Source organism: Pinus tabuliformis, chromosome 9 (assembly GCF_031772625.1).
Source record: "Pinus tabuliformis cultivar Carrire ecotype Pingquan chromosome 9, CPIR1, whole genome shotgun sequence".
Classification (NCBI taxonomy): Eukaryota; Viridiplantae; Streptophyta; class Pinopsida; order Pinales; family Pinaceae; genus Pinus; species Pinus tabuliformis.
The window spans coordinates 1,902,277,884-1,902,300,371 of NC_142307.1; the positions used below are offsets into that span (position 1 = coordinate 1,902,277,884).

The following is a 22,488-nucleotide window of genomic DNA, read 5'->3' on the forward strand; positions in this document are numbered from 1 at the left end:
TTTAGAACAGAAGTTGCAACGGACCTTGATACAAAAAGGAGAACGGGTGAACCTCTATCTTCAACGTCTTCAAGACACTAGAGACCAGCTTGTTGCAATGGAGTCCACTCCTCAGCCAACCACAATGGTGAGGATAGCCCTAAATGGAGTCTCGGATGAATGGCAAGTTTTCTTCCAAAGCATATTGGGCAGGGAAAAACTACCTTCTTGGGAGGAGATGTGGGCAGCTCTTCAATAGGAGGAGTTAAGGAGGGACCTAGTGAAGGTCAACCTCAATGGAAACAGTGGGAGTGGCACAAAGACGAAGGAGGAGGAGGAAAACGCAGCTCCAGCATCGAAAGGACAGCAAAAGGAGGACATTTCGAAGGTGAAATGTTTCAGATGTGGCGAGATGGGTCACTTTGCATCTTAGTGTCCTTTGAAGCAAAAGGATAAGGATGAGAAGCATGATCCAAAGGTTGCAGCCGCGAAGATAGACAAGGAAGAGTATGCCATGAGTGCCCACACATCTCCAGGAGGGAGATGGGGCGATATTGAGCTGTAATCGGGAAGACTATATGTGGGCAGGATCCTTGAGGATTCCACCTCTTGGATCAATTCCTTGCTACAAGAGCCCAAGATTCAGCAGTAGCAAGATGGACTTAGTGTCATATGATGCAGTGGAGTGTTTGGAAGATAGATGCAGTAGCTTGGGACCAAAGACTGATCAGCACAGAGCAAGGTTGGAAGCAGTGCAGATGGCACAGTGCAGAAGTCAGCAACAGCGCAGAAGATTCAAAAGGTCAGTAGTAGTCAAATTCCAACATTCATTGTATTATGCTAAACACAATTAAGTTCAGTTAATTTTGGATGTTTTTCAGTTGCTTCTCTCAGCAACTGAGTTGCAGTACAGATGCAGTGTTAGCAGTGGCAGTGCTAGCAGCGTAGCAGATGCAGTGTTTGAGAGGGAGTTGTAGTACAAATGCAGCAGTGGCAGTGGCAGTGTCATGGGAAGCAGTACAGTAGCAGCAACAGCACAGTGTTGGTGGCAACAGCAGTGCAGAAAGGAGGTGCTTCAAAAATAGAGCAGCATGCAGGTGGACATTGTTGCTAGAGCACTTTCCTCGCTAAGAGGGAGTATTAGTTTTTGGTAGCATCAGAAGTGTTCTAGCCTTGAAAAATGGTGAGAGGCTAAGGCACATGAGTTCTAAAGAACCCAAAAACCGTTTGTTGAAATCCACCCGGATTGTATTTTATTAAAATAGTTAATATTTTTAATGGAGTTCCTAAGTCTAAACTTTGGGAAATTAAAATATTAATGGGTATTAATCAAAATATGGGTGAGAATGATTTAGAAGGCGGATCAAGTCATGTTTTAATCTTAGTCGTTGAATAGAGACTTAATCTTGGTTGTTGAAGACTCAACAGGAAAAATATAAAATGGAGGCTTAGGGTTCATTTATAAACAAACTCGGAGAGAACGAATTGATCTGGAATTTGATTTCTGGGGCTAGGAAGCTAAGAAATTCGAACTAGGTGATCATTCAGCAGTAGAGGGACAAAGAGAATCTGGGAGAAGGACTTTCTGGAGAATACTAACAGAGAGGCGGAGAGAGCTTGTGGAGGTAACACAGTAGCCGGGAGAGCTGACACTGGGCCAGTCTGGGCCCACGCAACCTTGATGCAGAGCCAAAAGGGCCAGCGCAGAGGTGAAAGTTGTCTGTCACGCAGAAGCCGAAACTAACACAAGAAGAACTGAAGAAAGGGCAGAAGAATTGACACAAAGCCTGAAAGGCTAATGCAGGGCCAGCACAGAAGTAGCCGGGGTTAGCCAGTCATGTTGCCGAATCAGTCGGAATTTTGCCAGGTGAAGTGAGGTAAAACTCACTCAAATTTTCCGCCAGTATTTTCTCTGTAAAGGATTGCTAGATGACCATCCTAGATTTATATTCAGATATTTCTCTTGCATAATAATAAACCCTCAGAACTACTGCACCGGTTTTCCCACATTGGGTTTTTCCAGGGACTATTGTGTCCAAAAATAAGTGTGTCCTATGTATCTTGTTCTTTGCTCTATTTTCTGTTTCATGGGATCAAACATTTAATTAGTGTAGGCTGCAGAAGTAATTTGCTTCAGTATTTAGAAGAATAACTTGATAATGTATATTAAAAAATCAAAAAGGTGAAGTAGATTCATATTTACTGCAGTAGGGGTTCCTTCAGCATAGGAATTTTCGCAACCTCTGCATTGTCCACTAAGGAATCTGTCCACTCCTGTGGGAACCTGTTTGAGCTACCAAAGATGCCAATTCATTCCTTGCTGAAGACGTGTTCTGAAGTCCAGAGATATTTATATACTATCAATGCAGATTCATCTTCTGAGTATCATCCTACAGCTCTATTATTATTGTATAGTCTGTTGGTGTTTGTGATCATATTACTCCTCTATTGTTGTAACAAACTTATATCAGTGGTATGTGTTATTCTTTGAGCTTAATACAAGTTATATTTTGCTGAGTTGAAGTAATTTCATGGTGTTGCTTTGGTACTGTGTTTATTTTATTTGAAATATATGATGAGAAACACACCTACAGCCATATGTCCTCAAATTGTTTGACAAAACACATTAAAAGTAAACTCAGTGAAATTCAGAAATTTTAGTGGCAAAAATTGAGATATTCCAAGAGGAATCTTACAAATAATCATTGGGAAATAGCTCTAGGACTGATTGAGAAAATGATGATTATTTCAAAATGGTTCTACAAAATAAAGCATGTAACTACCCAGAGCTTTGAAAAGTACAAAGCCAACTTTGTTGCCGTAGGGTTCTCTCAAAACAAGGGAATTGATTATGACAAGGCATTTGCTTCAAGTCAGAAGTATAACAAAATATGTTTTTCGAATGTTATTTTCATTGTACCATATTAAAAACGGATGTAAAAACAACATTTCTAAATGTTGTGATTGAAGAAAAGGTGTACATATGTTAGTCGAAAGATTTTAAGATACATGTTGACGCAGAGCCTGAAAAGCTGACGCAGGGCCTACGCAAGGCCAGTGCAAAAGTAGCCAGGGTTAGCCAGTCTTGTTGCCGGATCAGCCGGAATTCTGCCAAGTGAAGTGAGGTAAAACTCACTCAGATTTTCCGCCAGTATTTTCTCTATAAAGGATTGCTAGATGAGCATCCTAGATTTATATTTAGATATTTCTCCTGCATAATAATAAACCCTCAGAACTACTGCACCAGTTTTCCCGCAGTGGATTTTCCCAGGGACTATTGCGTCCAAAAATAGTGTCCTATGTATCTTGTTCTTTGCTCTGTTTTCTGTTTTATGAGATCAAACATTTAATTAGTGTAGGCTGCAGAAGTAATTTGCTTCGGTGTTCAGAAGAATAACTCGATAATGTATGTTAAAAAATCAAGAAGGTAAAGTAGATTCAGATTTGCTGCAGTAGGGGTTCCTTGAGCATAGGAATTTTCACAGCCTCTGCATTGTCCATTAAGGAATCTGTCCACTCCTGTGGGAACCTGTTTGAGCTACCAAAGATGCCAATCATTCCTTGCTGAAGATGTGTTCTGAAGTCCAGAGATATTTATATATTATCAGTCCAGATTCATCTTCTGAGTATCATCCTACAGCTCTATTATTATTGTATAGTCTGCTGGTGTTTGTGATCATATTACTCCTCTAATGCTGTAACAAACTTATATCAGTGGTATGTGTTATTCTCTTAGCTTAATACAAGTTATATTTGCTGAGTTAAAGTAATTTCATGGTGTTGCTATGGTACCGTGTTTATTTTATTTGAAATATATGATGAGAAATGCACCTACGGCCATATGTCCTCAAGCTGTTTGACAAAACACATCAAAAATAAACTCAGTGAAATTCAGAAATTTTAGTGGCAAAAATGGAGATATTCCGAGAGGGATCTTACAAATAATCATTGGGAAATACCTCCAGGACTGATTTAGAAAGTGATGATTAATTCCAAATGGTTCTACAAAATTAAGCATGTAACTAACCAGAGCTTTGAAAAGTACAAAGTCAACTTGTTGCCAGAGGGTTCTCTCAAAACAAGGGAGTTGATTATGACAAGGCATTTGCTCCAAGTGAGAAGTATAACAAAATATGTTTTTCGAATCTTATTTTCATTGTACCATATTAAAAACAGATGTAAAAACAACATTTCTATATGGTGTGATTGAAGAAAAGGTGTACATATGTTAGTCGAAAGATTTTAAGATACATCGGAGAGACACCCATGTATGCAAGTTGAACAAAGTTATTCATGTGCTTAAGTAAGCACCATGGGCATGGTATGCCAAGATTGATGATACCACACATGTTGGGCTTTTCCAAGACTTCTACAAGTCCAAATATCTATTTTATGCTTGATAAATTTTACCTGCACATTTTGGTTTTGTATGTAGATAATCTTCTCCTTACAAGTACTCTATTCAACTCATCTCATTGTGCTAGAATAATTGGCCAATAAATTTGACATGAAGGGTATCAATCTACACTAATCAGGTCACTGATGTACCTAGTCAATACTATTCCATATTTTAGTAATGCAATGAATATATTGTGCCAATTCATGGTGGAACCTAGACAGAGTCATTGGAAATTGCTGAGCATGTCCCCCACTATCTAAAGGGAACTATTAATTATGTCATGTTGTATAGAATAGATGGTTATGATGGATTCCAAGGTTTTGATTAATCAAATTGAGCAAGAGATGTAGAAACATGAAAGAGCACTTCTAGCATAATTTCTCGGTTCAGCAAGAAATAGGCAACTTGCCCTTAGCTCTGCAAAGGTAGAGTACATTACAACTCCATAGGCTAGTTGTGAAGCAAATTGGCTTTTCACATTGATAGCTAAGTTGGTAAGTGTAATGCTGGAGCCCACTATCATTAAACGCAACAATTAGAGTTGCCTTAAACTCTGCAATTCTAACTTTCTATTGCAAGTCTAAGCATAATGAGATTAAATAGCATATCCTGAGAAATGGGTACATAGGAAATTAATGATCCTCTTTGGATTCATAAGTGGCGAATGTTCTAACAAAGCCCTTCAAAAAGAGAAAGTTCAAGTTGCTAAGAGACAAACTTGGTGTAGTGGAGTAACAGGTTCCTCATAAAAAAGGAGTGTGTGTTAGTTACTCTAAATATTTCTCCATATCATTTCCTTTCCATGACTTCTTATGTTGTGTGGATTAAGTGCTCAAGGGTGGGACAAGATGTTTCCAAAAATTTATAGCACTGATGCTAGCTTAATAGATTGTTGCCATTGTTTCCATAATGGTGCTTGTAATTCAAAACATTGGCAAGTTCCCAATTCGATTCCCTTGATGTTAGGTGCATTGAGTCTGCATTGCCAGCTTCACATTAGGTGGGGCAAGTGCCCCAGAGTTTCCCAGTGATTTATTTCCAAGGGAAAAGCAACAAACAGACCGGATAATAAAAGAATGTTGATTTGGGGTAGCATCGGATGTGCTCTAGCCACGAAAATTGGTGCAAAGGCTATAGCACATGAGATCTCCAAGACACAGAAATTGTTTGGGCAGAATCTAACCAGTTTGGGAGATATTAAAATAATTAATATTTTTAATGGAGTTCCTAAGTCTAAACTTAGGAAAAATAAAATATTAATGTGAATTAATATAAAACTGAGTTAGAATAGTCCAAAAGTCATGGATCAAGCGAAATCTAATCTTAGCCATTGATAAGAGATTTAATCTCGGCCATTGATGGACCAACGGGAAAAGTATAAGAGGAGGCTTGAGGGTTAGTTGGAGAACACACCAAGAGAGATCAAGAACTCGATTTTTTGGGGTAGGGTTTGCTGAGGAAATTGAGTGAGTGATCAAAGTTGCAGCTGAGGGGCAGTGAATACATAACAGAGAGACAGAGTTAGTAGTAAGCACTGGGAGCATCAGCGCAGAATCCGTGAGAGGGTTGACGCAAAGCCAACTAGAGGCCACGCAGAGGCAACCAGGAGTTGCGCAGAGCCTGAGGAGGGCCAACATGTGAGATGCAGAGGCTCCAGAGGGTGATGCAGAGCCCCGAGAGGCTGGTGCTGGGCCAGATAGGCTAACATTGGGCTGACACTGGGCCAAAGAGGCTAACGCAGACCCTAGAGGCAGCGCTGGGAGATTTCGTGGTACAGATTGGAGCTGGAGAGCTGGATAGGGTGATGCAGTCCCTATCAGGGTGATGCAGAGCAATAGAAAGTTGTATTGTTGCTATGGGATCATTCATCCGGAGATTTAGCCAGAATATCTGTCTCCGACTGAGAGGTACTACTGCCGAGGGCATTCTCTGTTGGGTCAGCCATTTCTGGCACCCTGGTTGTATTCTAAAACTGCTTAATAATAAAACCCTCTGAATAGGTCCAAAAACAACGATGTTACTTGTGTGCTTGTTCCTTTCAATTTATGATTTGTTTGTGTTGATATTGTACTTGTATTTATTTTCAGTATTTACATGGTAAATAACTTGTTAAGTAACTGAACAAGTAGGAAGAAATAAATTAGATAGTACAGGAAGAATTTCTAACAAATAGACTTAGAAATTCCAACATGGTATAAGAGCGTGGTTGCAGATCACAAGATAACTGAAGGCATCAGCTGAGCAGAGCCGCAACAGCGGAAACTGCTGTCCCGAGTGACATAAGTTGTTCCTAGTAGAAAGCAGCAAGGAAGGGGTGACGCAGAGAGCCTGCGTCATCAGTTTGAGCCAGGAGGAGGATCAGCGCTGAGGTAGAGAGGAGAAGACCTAACCTATGTAGTGCCCAGTCATCTTTCTCAGTCAGGAAGGATCGACATTTTGGCCAAGAGGTGCAGATTGTGCCGGTGTCGGGATTGCGCAGAGCCTAGAGGCTCCAACCTTCAGATTTTTGGGGCATAGGAAGCCGTGGGTAAGTTGCGGAGCGAAGCTGGCAGGGTATTGTGGTCAGAACAGTACCTAATAGGGCAAGACCAAGGAGGAGGGAGTTGTTGTCGAGGATTTCTAGCCAAGAAATCCAGATCAGTGGTGCAGCTACACAAACAGTCGGAGTGGGGCATCTTGACATTGGCAGAGAGATTTCCGAAAGGGAAATCCCTCTGCCAATGTAGTCAGACGAACTACAGATGATGAGGGCCGAAATCCTTGAGGCACCCAACCTCTTGGATTATACCTTGCTACGGGAGCCCTGAAGAGGAGTAGCAGGACTTGCAGATGTCGGTAGAGACGGATGCGGATGAAGCGACAGAGGGTGCTACAGTGCAGGAGTGCCGGGACAGCGTGAGGCAGCAGTGAGAGATGCATGGAGTTGTTGCAGCAGCGTAGAGGTCAGTAGAGGGAGCACTTATCAGCGACAGAGGGAGCTTCTGCATCGAGAGTGTTTCTAGCCTGATAGAGATGTCAGAATTGCGAGAATCAGTTACTTCTCAGTAACTGAGTTGCAGTGCAATAGTTAGCAATGGCAGTGCTATGGGCAGCATGATACAGCATGATGAGAGGGGATGCAGTCGCAGTGGCAGGGCCATAAGCAACAGCACGGATGCAGAGGGAGCTGTCGTACAGATGCAGCAGTGGCAGTGGCAAGGCCATGGGTAGCAGTACATGATGCAGCAGTGCAGAGTATGTTGGTCGTGGAGGCTTAGCATCAGCACAGGAACCGATGCTGGATGATTAGGGTGATACTCAATGAAGAGTATTACTAGAGCACAATCCTCGCTAAGAGAGAGTGTTGATTTGGGGTAGCATCAGATGTGCTCTAGCCACGAAAATTGGTGTAGAGGCTATAACACATGAGATCTCCAAGACCCAGAAATGGTTTGGGCAAAATCTAACCAGTTTGGGAGATATTAAAATAATTAATATTTTTAATGAAGTTCCTAAGTCTAAACTTAGGAAAAATAAAATATTAATGTGAATTAATATAAAACTAAGTTAGAATGGTCCAAAAGTCATGGATCAAACCAAATCTAATCTTAGTCGTTGATTAGAGATTTAATCTCGGTTGTTGATGGACCAATGAGAAAAGTATAAGAGGAGGCTTGAGGGTCAGTTGGAGAACACACCAAGAGAGATCAAGAACTCGATTTTCTAGGGCAGGGTTCGCTGAGGAAATTGAGTGAGTTATCAGAGTTGCAGCTGAGAGGCAGTGAATACATAGCAGAGAGGCAGAGTTAGTACCGGGAGCATCAACGCAGAAGCCGTGAGAGGGTTGATGCAAAGCAAGCTAGAGGCCACGCAGAGGCAGCCAAAGGCCACACAGAGGTAGCCAGGAGTTGCACAGAGCATGAGGAGGGTCAGTGTGTGAGACACAAAGGCTCCAGAGGGTGACGTAGAGCCCCAAGAGGCTGACGTAAACCCTAGAGGCAGCGCTGGGAGATTTCGTGGGACATACTGGAGCTGGAGAGTTGGATAGGGTGACATAGTCCTTATTAGGGTGACGCAAAGTAGCAGAAAGTTGTATTGTTGTTGTGGGATAGTTCATCCGATGATTTAGCCAGAATATCTATCTCCGACTAAGAGGTACTACTGCCGAGGGCATTCTCTGTTGGGTGAGCCATTTCTGGCACCCTGTTGTATTCTGAAACTGCTTAATAATAAAACCCTCTGAATAGATGTACCGGTTTTCATGCATTGGGCTTTTCTGGGGACATTAGTCCAAAAACAACGGTGTCACTTGTGTGCTCGTTTCTTTCAGTTTATGATCTATATGTGTTGATATTGTACTTGTATTTATTTTTAGTATTTACATGGTAAATAACTTGTTAAGTAACTGAACAAGTAGGAAGAAATAAATCAGATAGTACAGGAAGAAGTTCTAACGGATAGACTGAGAAATTCCAACAAAGAACAAGGAAAATAAAACTAAAATGAAATCCTTCATGAAAGTGCAGTTGATAAAGGTTCATACATGTATCCCCACTTAGTATGTGAAACATCATTGGCATAAAATCCTTGGAAATGGACAAAAAAACTATGGCCTATGCCATCTAATTCGACTTGAGTGAATAGAATTTTGAAAAAATAAAATCTAATCCATACCTTACTTTCACTAAGAAAAGAAGCAATTTCATTCAAGGTTTCTGGTCCAATATCATAAGGCCTCCAACCTGCAAAGAGTGCTGCATCAGGACCAAAATACAGCCAACTATTGAAAGCCCTACACGAAATAGAAAGGGTAGCAAAGGTAGATTACATGCTATACTTTTCTAGAGAAAACTTAGTAGAACTTTTCATGCTATCCCTTTCAGAAAACATGGTAAAACTTTTCCAGGCTCCAGTAAGTGCTATGATTTAATGCTAAATGAAATTACGTAAACATCATTAGGTTACCATATGGCATACTCTAATACCAATATTCCATATTTCACTTGTTCTTGTTCTGCAATTCTAAAGAAATAATACAAAACTCACATTACGCTTCTAAAATACAAAGATTAAATAAAAAACTTTACATTTCTTTACTAGTCAAATTATCAATCAAATCAAACAAAATGCTCTAGTTTATGTTACGTAAGCCAGTTAATGGAAGTGGCACAGATTTTATAGGTAGCATGAGAGAATTGAAATGCTTTATAATTGGTGGGGGAAAGGATGATGATTTCGTGACCATGTAACAGAGTCATAGAACTGAGGAAGGATGTTTTCAGAAAAAACATTGTAACAGTGTAAAGTTCAATACAAGGTCATAAGCGCAACCATGTTATAGTGTTGTTCACTCTAATTCCAAGACAGTGATGTCATGTGCTTGAGGATGTAGAATTTTGATCAGGAATATATTCTCGAATTAGGAAACATGTGAACAAGGTGCAATTCCGAATGAGAATTTGCTTTAACTTTGTATATGGAGTTTTAGGATAATGGTTATATACTATAAACAGATTACAAGTACTTGAGAATGTAATGGACTTGGACAATAGCACAGGGAGTACATTCAAGCATCTACAATATATGGATGCAAGACTCTACCAGAATTGTATCACTTAACAACCGCTAAAAGATCCATATTGGAATTAGCTCTGGATGCTCTAACATAAGAAGTTGATTTGTAATATTTTGTTCTTGACACTTTAAACTTGATCTTGTTTATATTGTAATTATATTTTTCATTACTATGTTTTACTCCATGCCAGGAGGTGATTTCCATGGTAATTTTGATCCTCCATGTGGCCACCCCAATGAGAGTGTCAGCTTCTACCACAAATGCAACCATTTATAGTACAAGTAAACTCTCATAAAAACTATTTGCAAGTTACCATCATTTTGATTCTATTGAATTGAATTGATCTGAGTTGAATTTCATCAACGCTTTAAGTCCTTTGATTGTGCCCAATTGGATGACTGTGAGTAGTAGGTTAATTCAACCTCTCCATTCTAAATATAAAATACTCAAAGTTTCTCATGCTTATAAACTATTCTATCTCCATCCATAAATGAAACTTATGATAATGAACCTGCTAAATAGCTGAGCTTGTTTCCCTTCAGGCAACTACCTCAGAGACACACTCATGTGTGATTTGTTGCTATTTTGATGAGAACTTTGCTCATCAGTCTGGACATGCTATTCTTCATTCATCAGTTGCATTCTTATGCTCATCAGTGATTTAGCACAGTGGTATATCAGTTCGCATGCTCTCGATACCAGATGTGCTAAATAATATCTCATGCAGCTTCAGTTATTAGTTGGTATGGTTTTTCATTATGTAACTTCTATTACATACAAATGGTGCTTAGGATTTAACTTCTTGTTGCAATGCTAGCATTAGATGAATATTTTATCACTTTTAACTTAGTAAAAATGTTATATTGTTACTATGTCTAACCATCCTGGCACATAATTGTTTCTGGATAAGTGTGTCTTATTCTAGACCACCAGGTACTACTAGGAAATCAAGGTGGGTAGCGAAGTCATATCCCTTCCATACTTCAACATTTTCTGTTAAATACTCTTACACTTTGATCCCATCCATAAAAACAAATATCCCCCTAACCTATGCTTAACTTACTAAAGAAAGGGTCATGAAGAAAGTTAAAGAAGAATGCAAGCTTGAAAATGTCAAATCAAGCCAAATAGAAGGTTAAAGATGTTAAATTTTCAGATTGTTATATGTTGTATCAATTACTTTAGCCCAATTCAACACTTCAATTAGCAATCTTTCTAATAGAAATTAATCTTTACAATCATCAATAGTAATTGAAGATAGAACAACAAATACAATGACAAAGGAGGCAACCAACACATCATCAAGGGACACAAGGTTTGGTCAAAGACCAGGGAAATACCCCACAAGGGGGAAAACCCTTTGAAATTCTTTTTCTATTAGATTGTCATAAAATGTTCAACAGAGAGTACAATGAGCCCAATACAATATCATTCAGCAAAATAACCCAATAACATTCAAAAATATGTTTCCAACATCAATATATATTAGATAAAGCTTTTCCTGTCTGCAATCAACTGCGGTCAACTTTGGTCAACGGTGAAATTTCAGTCAAACTTTCCAGTTGCAGGGAGGAGTTGTGCAAGCGACCAAAGGCTTCCAATCGCTCCCTTGAGCCTGCAAACTAGCAATTGCAGTCAAATTTATCCTTTGACGAGCCAGCAACTATAACGCGCTCCCTAAAATAAATTTCGCTCCCTAGCTTTTTTCGCAAATGTTTTTTTGCAAACACGTTCCAAACACAATTTTTTTTCAATGAAACAAGAATTTTTTACTGGGGCAGCCTAATGATCAAGCATATGGTCCTAGTTCTCTTTTATCTTTCATTTTCATCCTTTTACTTAAAGTTTTAACATTACCATGAAAGGACTCAGGATGTTTGAGAGTGGTTCCGACCTCATTGGATTTCATATGGAGAAACTAGAATTTTAAATCTCACTCAAAATCCAGCAGACTTATCAGTTTTTCAAGATTTCAGGATTGGGGGATTGCAATGTGTCCATTGGATTTTGTCATGTACTAGGGTATGGAACTCGTATTTAATAAAGAGCACCAATCCCTCTGTGTACCTTGATGTTAGTGACATTGGTTGTTGAACTCCTCTATCATGACCGTACGAAAAATGTACCCATCACTCAAACAAAATCTTGACTTCACATGCTCTGTTTTTTCTATCTTATGTTAATGCTTAGAAGGTGATATTAATGACAAAGACCCCAAGATAGGGAATGATTTTGAAGATATGTACATATTTGTTGTAGCATGATAATTTTGGATGCTAGAGGTCATCTAGAGCCTGTTTGTTGATGTATTTTCAGTTCAAAGATGGATTGCACTCGATGCTATTTTGGTTATATGCACCCTTACATGCTATATAAATCAAAACTTGTAACTTGTGTACCTATGGTTGATGAAGATTGTAACTGCTAGATTATTGATGTTATATGGTTTAATCCATGTTTTTATGTTTTTTATAACTAATTCATCATTCTACATGCTTTCTCAAAAATTAGACATCTCTTGTGGCGGCAAGAGGCCCAAGCATTAGCAATAGATAATATATTTACTTGTCTTTTCTAGTTTCTAGTAGTATTTACTCTTTCGTATTTATTATGATCTTTTTTGTAAACAATATATGACAATTTAAGTTTGAAGTTGGAAATTATAACTCATTGGTAATGAATTATGAATATGATGCTTCGTGAAAGTTGAAAGTTGAAACATTCCGTTTTGTGTTAGATATTCTTTGTTATCGTTTGGTTACTTGGTAATGGTAATGGTTACAAGTACAAGTTACAACTTTAGTGATCAATGATGATAAATGTTATATATCGAATTTTGAAAGCTTGAAACTTTAAGATTGATGAATCATGAGACTCGATATGTTGTATGTTACTAACTTGTGGACGTGGTTGATGAAGATTATAACTTCTAGATGATTGATGTTATATGGTTCAATCCATGTTTTTATGCTTTTTATATCTAATTCATCATTCTACATGCTTTTGTTGACATATATGCATCAAAATATATAAAATTATATATTATATAAAGATTTGCTCCTGAATCGAGAGCTCTTGAAAATGTCGCTCCCTACTCTTGCTTCTACTCCCACTCCCCGCTTCCACTTCTACTCCCGCTCCCCGCTTCCGCTCCCGCTCCCACTCTCAAGTAACCTTGCTCGAAAGAATATGAAATAGCTCAAAGAGCACATCCCACATCTCCTTGGTCATACATTTGTCTGCCACATGTGAGACTAGATGATCTCGAACTCCATCCAAAATCATCCGCTTCACCTTCGCCATTTATTTTTTGTACTCCTTGATTTGATCGACATCCTTGGGTGCTGCTACCACATTCTCCACACAGGGTTTTAGGCCATATTCATCTAGAAGGAAGGACATCCTAGCCTTCCAGATGACATAGTTGGAGGCTCCCTCCAACCTATCCTGATCTCTAAACCCAGTTGTGGCCATCTCTAGATCTGGTCGAAAATCTCCCTCTTTCCCCATGCTCGGCTATTGGATCTGCTACACGCACTGCCTTCTAGAGTGAGGAAATATGCTCACAGTGACTGCCAATCTGCAACTAGAAAATCAGATCTCAAAAACTTGAGATCCCTTAAGAGGAATTTTCCCTCTATGTTTGTTATTTCTCTTCCACCCAACGTTGATTTTGCTACTGCAAAACCCTTCTGCGCCCAAACAAGGAATCAGCTCAGTGAAAATCTGAGTTGTTGTTGCTCCCGCTGCCTACCGGAATCACTCAACTGGCAAGCAGAATTTTTTTGCCAACCTGGAATGAAAAATCGAACTTCCCCAAGCAATTCGATCTACCTGGCTTAGGCTCTGATACCATGTGAAAATTTCAAGTCTAAAATCCTATTGCAGCAACTAAAATTAATTCTTCTAATTGTTAATTAATTTAAAATTTATTTTCTACAACAAATATTGAATAAATCACACTATGACCTTCACAAATAAAATTGCGGAAAATAATAGCACTGGAAACTGAGAAATATGCTAGCACACACAAAATTATGACACACATATTTTTGGATAAATGTCCCCGGAAAATTCCAACTTGGGAAAACTGGTGCAGCAGCTGAGGGTTTTATTATTATGCAACAGTGGGAAATTTTGAGTAAAACTAAATGCCGAAACCTGGAAATCCTACAGAGAAAAATACAGGCAAAAATCTAGTGAGGAATTTTCCTCACCCCCACAAGCAATCCAGGCTCTGACTACAGCTCCAAGTGAGTCATCCAAACAGCCTTTGCACAGGCCTGCATCACCCGCAATCACTTCTGCACTCAGCCTGAATCAGTTGCTCCTCAAGTCGTCTAGTCTGTTGACTGGAAAAACTTCTCCTGATCTTTGGAACTAAAACTTTGCTTCTCCCCAACAAGATTGAATTGCCTCTTAGAGGCTTCTATGCAGCCCTTGCGCAGCCACACTATGGCTATCTCTACCTCTCTGCAATGTACTCGCCAAATCTGGAAAATTTTCCTTTGACCTCACTATCCCTGCCCCTCTCTCTCTGCTTCCCTTCCGAAGCTCGAACTCTTCCGGCTACTACCTCTGGAAAATCAAACTCTCCATGGAAATCAATCTTTGTGTGTATCACAAGTATGTTCTCCATCTACCCATCGACTTCTTCTTATAATCTTTTGTTGGACCTCCAACGGCCATGATTGAAACTTAATCAAGTGCCCAAATTATTTCCCAGTCGATCTGTATGAGTTTCTAGATGATTCAAACCTTATCTCAATTAATTATGATTAATTAACCAAATTTCTTAAGTTTAGTCTTACGAAATAATTAAAAATAGGTTAATAATCCAATTGAGACACTTCTAAGTGGAATTTCCAAAAATGATTTATGGGTTATGGAGAACTCTTGTGTTTTTGCCTCTCCACAAAGTTTCGAGACTAGAACACCTTTGATGCAACAAAAACTAACAATTTTGAGGAGTTTTACGCAGTGTTGCAGATATTGCGATAATATCGGAGTTATCTTTATATTATCGACGAAAACCACCTCATCGATATTATCACCGGTATTTATCGCGATAAATTGCCTGAATTTAAATTATCACGATAAATTCAATTTATCGCGATAATTTAGATAATTATTGCAATTATTTCGAAATTATCGCCCTGCTATGTCAATTTCAACTTATTAACAATTTTGTTTTTCTTTTGACCCTAATTTTTTAAAAGTGAATTGGAGGATTGGACTGTGAGGATACTCTGACTATTTCCATCAAGCAAATAAGGGGAAATCTATTGTTTTCATTTCCCATGATTCATCTCATGAAATACATAACATAGTAGTTAATGGCAATATTCAATTCTTAAAGTAAAAGTGACATTTTCCTTTATCTTTCATTTTCATCTTTTTACTTTAATTTTTAACATTATCATTAATTGACTCGGATGTTTGAGAGTGGTTTTGACCTCATTGGATTTCATATGGAGAAAGTAGAACTTTAGATCCCACTCAAAATCTAGTAGACTTAACAGTTTTTAGGATTTCAGGATTGACAAGTGTTATCACCTGGATTGAACCTCAAGCTGAAGGAAGGCAATGCCAGGGTAACCACAAACCATGCTTAGCCAAGTAACTAGCCCTACTAGGCCAGGAGAGGGCTCTCTCTGTAAGGATCTCAACCGAGATGACTGGATCAAGAAAATGATATTAGGCTAGGTATAGTAGCACAAGGTTTGATTTTGATTTTGAAGGGTTTTGCTGGATCAGGAGGAGCCAAACAGTTAGGGCAAGGAAATTAGGTCAAAATTGCAAGGTGTTCGATGGGGCAAGGTAGGCACAAGGTTCAACACTCTAGGGTTTTGATGGGTGAGGTGATTCAAGACAGGTGAGAAGCTAGAAAGAGCATGTGAGCAACATGGATCCTTCCTAAACTGAAGAAAACATAGACTGTGAATATTTTCCCAAAACAGAGCATAAATATTATGGGTTCTACCTATCAACTTGAAAACATCCACTTAAAAGCAATGAAATGATTGATGAAGTACAAAAAATATTTTAACATATGATCACAATAGAGAAAACTAAACTGAACATCATACCACATGGATCCCAAAGAAATAGCTGCAATTTTTCATTAATCTCCTACTAAAACTGATACAAAATGATGTCTACTCAAAGCATAAGCATCCAGCTGAGTCCAACCCTTTACAATGAGAAAGAAGAAGAAGATATAGACATTGATTCAACCTCCTCCCATCCTCAGGGGTCAAATCCTTAGGATGAGGAACTAATCCATCAAAAACTGAACAAGAAACTGGAATCTAGGCAACCTAACAACTTGCCTCTAAAAGGGAGGAAATTGATTCATTTGTCCTCAAGATAACTTTTGATCTAATGAATCTACCTTCTAGTAACTATTATCCATCCTATTTACATGCCTAGTTACCATTTACATCAGTAAAAACATCATCCATGAAGGAAAACTCAAAATTACAGTCACGGCACAGTGAAGTGAAAATTCAGCCTAAAATTTCCCTATGCGCAACACCCAAGCTCTATGTGCAACACTTTTTGCAAGACCATTTTGGAGGTCTTCCAGTGTCCAAATTGAGCTCATGATAACTCATTGGAAAGCCTGTCCTATCTACTTTCCAAATCTGCCTTTAGTTTCCCATTTGGAGTTGATTTGACCCCTCAAAAACTGATTCTCCCAAGACTGCTTCTATGGCTCAAAAAGAAGGCAGAAAGGTCATTTTTTGGGTGTTTTTTGACCTTTTGGTTGACCAGTTCTGCTCCAAAAGCTTAGCAAATGCATAGGGTGCATGTACTCATCATTGTGAATCCAAAAATGTTGACCATTTCCTATTTAGATGCTCCTAGGAAAAGCATAGCGCCAGTGGCACTGCGCATAGAGCCAATTTTCCTGAGTCAAAAATTGCAAAATTCTTCAAAAGGCAAAAATTCTTCAAAACTTACTCAAAATTTGTGGAGAACACCACCATCAAGTGTCTGGGTTAGCCAATGAAGCTTCAGAAAGCAACCTAAGCCTATCACCCTCCTTTTTGCCTTTGAGTGCTTGTTTTAGTCTTGTCTTCATTTGCTTGACTCTTATGTTGCAAATTGTGTTTCGGGTCCTGTAATGGCGAGCCATGTGCCTAATGATTTGATTGTCCCTATTGGCCTTTTGTAGTAGATTCTACAAATGAAAATTGACCCTGTCAAGCCAAGTTTCTCTATCCTCCTCGATCTCCTTCTCAAGCCTTTGTTTTGTAGTCAAGGTGGCTAGGGTTTCTTCCTCTTGCATTACAGACTTGCCTTTGTCACCTTGCCTCTTTGCTTTGAGAAGTTCCAGCTCCATGAGGACTTGTTTGTCACTTAGCTGCTTGTTCTCTTGCTCAAGGTATGAAATGACATACTTAGCTCTCGCCAAGTTGTCCAGCAGTGCTTAGATCTGTGCATCTTTTTCCCTTATGGTTATATTTTCGTTTGTTGCCTCATCTTGAGCCTCTAAGTTAACTATCTTAATTCCATGATGAATGTGTGGTTGTTCTAATCCATCATGTTCCATCAAATCAAATTCCCTTTCTTCTTCATCATTGAGGCTTTCCTCCAACATGTTTTCTTTCCCTTTATGCACTTGCCGCACCTGTTGAACCTGTTGTGTTGATGAAGAAGGCAAAGCCCCTTCCACAGTTTGTGGAGAAAGCATTTTCCTATGAGCTAATGAAGAAGGCAAGGCCCCTTCCACATCAAGTGGAGTAAACACTTGCCTATCCACTGCAAACAACTTTCTAGCCCTTCTTTGATATGTTTTGTAGGCTTCTGACTTCTCAACAACTTTAGTCTCTTTAGCCTTCTCACATTTTTCTACTTTGGCACTGCTGGAAGGCCTTTCTGCTTCTTGGGGCACCGGTGGAGGAATCTGAGGACCATTGAAGATGTCATTGGCAATAAATGTATCCCAGGAGATGTTGAGGAGGTTGAGATGATGTAGCACAATCATCTTAATCAAGGAATAGTGATAGATACTACTCATTTGCTGGGGGTATGGCTTTTTCTATACAATGTAGGCCATCTTCTCAATGTTCCTGAATAAGAAATACAGGATGTTCAACATTTTCACTCTTGTGAAGTGCATAAGAAGCCTAATATGATAGGTGTACAATCTAAAAAAACTGCTCTCACATGTAAAATACTTCATAATGATCCTCATCATAGGGGCATACTTGTCTTCAAGGAACCTGAAAGGAAAGGTCCTCTTCTTTTCATTCCTGTACCTGGATTTGATGTATGGCTCATAGTAGTGCTCATCCAAATCTTGTGCCTTATACCATTTTTCCCCCACATTTGGAATCCTTGTAGCATCAACAATGATGGAGGATGAAACTGTAAATGTCACCCCGGCAAGAGTTACTTTGTTATCACGGAGATTGGCTACAAAAAGCCTGGTCAGCTCAGGATGATGTTGAACTCTTTGTACCTACTCACAAAACTCATAACACCCTAGATGCCTGAAACAAGAGACAGTCATATGAGAAGCCTATAACTCTCTGATGTTTGATGGTTCCTCTTTGATAATTCTGCCTCCCTTATGTGGTTTTCTCTGATGCTGAGGTTCATCTCCCATGCTTTCACTGCCATTGTTTTCCTCCTCATAATCTCTATCCTCTTTATCCATGTCTGTTGAATTTTGAAGCTTTGAAACCATAGAGAAGGTAATCAAAAAGTGAGTTATGGTGAATAGGGATAGGGGAAGGGGAGAGGAGCTTGTGCGATGTAGGATGAGATATATATGATGTGAGAGTGAGAAGGAGGGTATTTTTTGGTAGGGACTATTTAGTAAATAGGGGTTTAAGGATTTTGTTTTGGGGATTTAGGGTATAGGGGATAGGTAGAGGGATTTTGTTTGAGGGAATTAGGGTATAGGGGATAGGTGGAGGGATTTGTCAACAGAATGTGGGAATAAAGGATATGATAAGCAAGGAGGGTTTTTTAGGCAACCTAGGGTTTGAAAATTTAAATAGCAAACCAACTTCAAAATCATGAAATGAGTGCCAGGAGGATAGTTCAAGGAGTGTACTTACTTGTTTAGAGGTTCTAGGTAGCAAAAGAGCAATTTAGATGGTTGATAGGGTGGTTTTGGTGCTTGTTGGCCCTATGCGCAGCGCCGTGCAAAAATGCATTGGCAAATAGGCCCTATGCACAGCGCTCCATCTGTATGCACAATGCCTCCTGCTCTATGCGCAACGCCTCCTCTTTGCTCAGCCACCAATTGGGTTCAACTCTCTTCTCTCCTTCAACTCTCTTCTTTCTCTGTGTCAAATGAATATCATGAATTTGAAAAAGGAATTTGAAATCTTATATAGAGGGTGATTTTGATTTTTCTTTAGAAAAAACCCACTTTATAATGTTTTTTGGAACTTTTACTTTGTCTCCAAATCTTTGTTTAATGCTTTTCTTTCTTTGTCTCTTTTCAGGTGGATGATGCTTTGATTGAACTGATTTCTTCAATGGTTTCATTTTCTTGCAGCAAGGAGAAATGCTTGGGCAGCTTATGGGAACACTTATTACATGAAATGACTTGAATTACATCAAAAAAATATAAATCAACTAAAATACTCTATTTTCATCTCAAAAACATGTTTTTGAGATGAAAATTACATTAGTGAAATAAGATCTTTGTACAATAACCATGACTTAATAGCAATCACTCTTTGTTTATTTGTCATCCTCATACCTTTGCTGCCCTTTATTTACACTTGAAACTATGCTTTTGACCTTGGAAATGAACCCTAAGACCTAATGGAAACATAACTGCCTTGACTCTAAAAATAACATAACTGAAACCATAACTGAATGCAACATGGAGATGGGTCAGCAAATGTACCTCATGAGGGAAAATTTGATTTTCTGAGAAGAAACAACCATCAATGGACTATTTTGGCATGACCTAGTGGAATGATCAAAAATTCAGTATGAGACACCTAAAATGAAAATGCAAAGAGAAGATTTGATCCATGATGGAAGTATGCATACACTGACACTAACATTGGCCTCTTATTGGGGATGGCAGGTCCTTGGAGGTGTCAAGAACACCATAGACCAAGTGCCTAGCTGATTGGGCCAATACGATCAAACAAATGAAAGACTGAAAACTTTTTTGAAATTTTTGAAAAATGACTCGATACAAACTGAAAACTGACTCACAACCGACTCTAGACTAACTCAAAAACCAACTAAACACCACACAAAGCATTTAAGTTTTATAGCCTTCACTTCGGGCCCCAAGCTCAAATGACATTGTACTTCAAAACTTGCAAGGAAAGCAAACTAGTATATTCAATGACAATGAAACAACTCTAGCAAGCTACATCAGAAATAATAGTGTTTCAAAAGCCTACCATTCATTGGTCCTCCTGAGCATTCTTGACCATCCATTTCCTTTAATAAAAATGCATTTTGTCCTCGATAGGCTGAGATTTTATAAGGTCCTTTCCACAGATTGTCAAACTTACCATGTTTCCCTTTTTCTTCATTTCGTGCATCCCATCGCAGCACTACATCTTCCAGCTAAAACTTTTCTGCCTTGGTTTTGCAATCATAAATTTTCTTTATCTTCTCTTGCAGCCGGAAAGTGTTTTGAGAAACCTCTTCCCTTGTTTGTTGAAGGTGAATCATTTGATTGATCCAGCGTTGAATATCATCTTCTTCACTGCCAACTTCTTGCAATAATCTCATGACCGGGACTGCAAGGGATGTGGGAAACACTATATCAGTACCATAAACCAATTCAAAAGGTGACATACCTATTGATTTCTTGTTGCTCACTCTGTCGGCCCACAAAGCATTGACAAGCTTTCGATGCCAATTCTTTTTGTTTGCCTCCAACATCTTCTTAATAATGTTTACCAAGGATTTATTTGAAGACTCAGCTAGTCCATTTCCCTACGGATAGTAGGCTGTGGAATGACCCAATGTGATGTTGTATTTGTTGCAAAACTCATCCATTCTCTTCGACTTAAACATTGTTGCATTATCTGTAATAATCTTGTGAGAGCAACCAAAATGAGACAAGATATTGGATTCTAAAAACTGAATGATTATCGTGTTCGTAGCTTGCCTTGTTGGAATGGCCTCAATCCATTTGGTGAAGTAATCGGTCGCTGTCAAAATCCATCTGTCCTGTGCTGATGATGTAGGATGAATTTCTCCTAGGAAATCAAGCCCCCATTGCTGGAACAGTGCATTAACTACAACTGGTTTCAGAGGAAGAGGAAGCAGCTTCCTTTTTCCTTGAAAAACTTGACATTTGTGGTAGCTCATGACTGTTTTATACAAATCTGAAAACAAATATGGCCAATAATACCCTACTCTCAAGATTTTATTAGTTGTTGTTTTCCAAAACAAGTGACTCCCAGAATCTCCTCTATGAAAACCATTCATTACCTGCTGAGCTTCATTTTCAACCAAAAAATTAAGAAGAACCCCTCCCGGATCTTTCCAATAGAGAGCACTATCTAAAATACAAAATTTTGCAGATTTCAACTTTAGTGATCTACCTTTACTTTTTGACATTCCAGGAGGAGGAGAAAGATGCTGAAGAACATATACTATATCGGAATACCAAGGTGAGTTGAGAAACATCTCTGATACCTGAATGAGGGTGCCACCATCTTCGTCATCTGACATTGTTGCAATGAGATTTATGTCTAGAGCATGAAGATTCGACTCAGCCATGAGTTTTGCCAAGCCTTGACCTTTGATCAATTTCGTGGGCTTAATCTCAAGATCGTACTCTAACATCGTTGCTATCCACTTACCTCTTCTTCCTTCTGGATTAGTTTGCATAAGGACATCTTTGACAGCTGCGTTGGGAACATATGCTTTGGTATGTAAATGCAAAATGTAAACTCGAAAATCCTTCAATGCCTTTATAAGAGCCAAAGCTTGTTTCTCAATGATGTTATAGCGCAGAGCAACATCTCTGATAGTCCAACTAAAAAATGCAATGGGCTGCTCCACCTGATCCTTCTTTTGCATCAACACCGCAGCCAAAGTGTGCTCAGATGCAAATGAAAATATAATAAAGTCATGAGTATAATCGAACTAATCAAAATAGGGGCTGTGGTCAAAGCAAGCTTTACCAAGTTGAAAGATTTCATGGCATCTTCAGTCCATTTCACAGTGTTATCCTTCTTCAACATATTAGTTAACTCACACAAATGCTCAGCCAAATTTGGTATAAATCTGCGTAAGAAGTTCATCTTACCGTTGAAGGCTTGGATCTCCTTTTTGTTGCGTGGAAAGTCTATTTGCTAAATTGCCTCCACCCTAGAAGGATCAATGTCAATACCATCTTTAGAAATTATATGACCAAGGAGTTTACCTTCCTCCATGGCAAAAAGACTCTTCTTTGGATTTAAAGAAATCTCGAACTCCCTGCATTTCTGAAAAACAATCCTCAAGTGGTGTAAATGCTCATCATCAGAACCAGAAAATATTGTCAAGTCATCTAAGTAAACCACTAAGAAAACATCCTTCTCGTTAGCGAAAGCTATATCCATGG

The 22,488-nt window shown here is 39.0% G+C and overlaps 1 protein-coding gene across 7 annotated transcripts in view; it reads right to left on the reverse strand.

Annotated features, from left to right (window-relative positions):
• LOC149156541 (uncharacterized) overlaps positions 1-22,488 on the reverse strand; it is a 488,936-nt gene that overhangs the window by 374,127 nt on the left and 92,321 nt on the right. For 6 of the 7 annotated variants that reach the window (XM_089438263.1, XM_089438267.1, XM_089438270.1 and 3 more), the window contains exon 6: positions 9,032-9,099. The exons of the other annotated variant lie outside the window; for it this stretch is intronic. In XM_089438263.1, the coding sequence (XP_089294389.1) occupies positions 9,032-9,099 (68 nt within the window). The remainder of the gene's footprint in view (positions 1-9,031; positions 9,100-22,488) is intronic. 7 annotated transcript variants of the gene reach the window in all.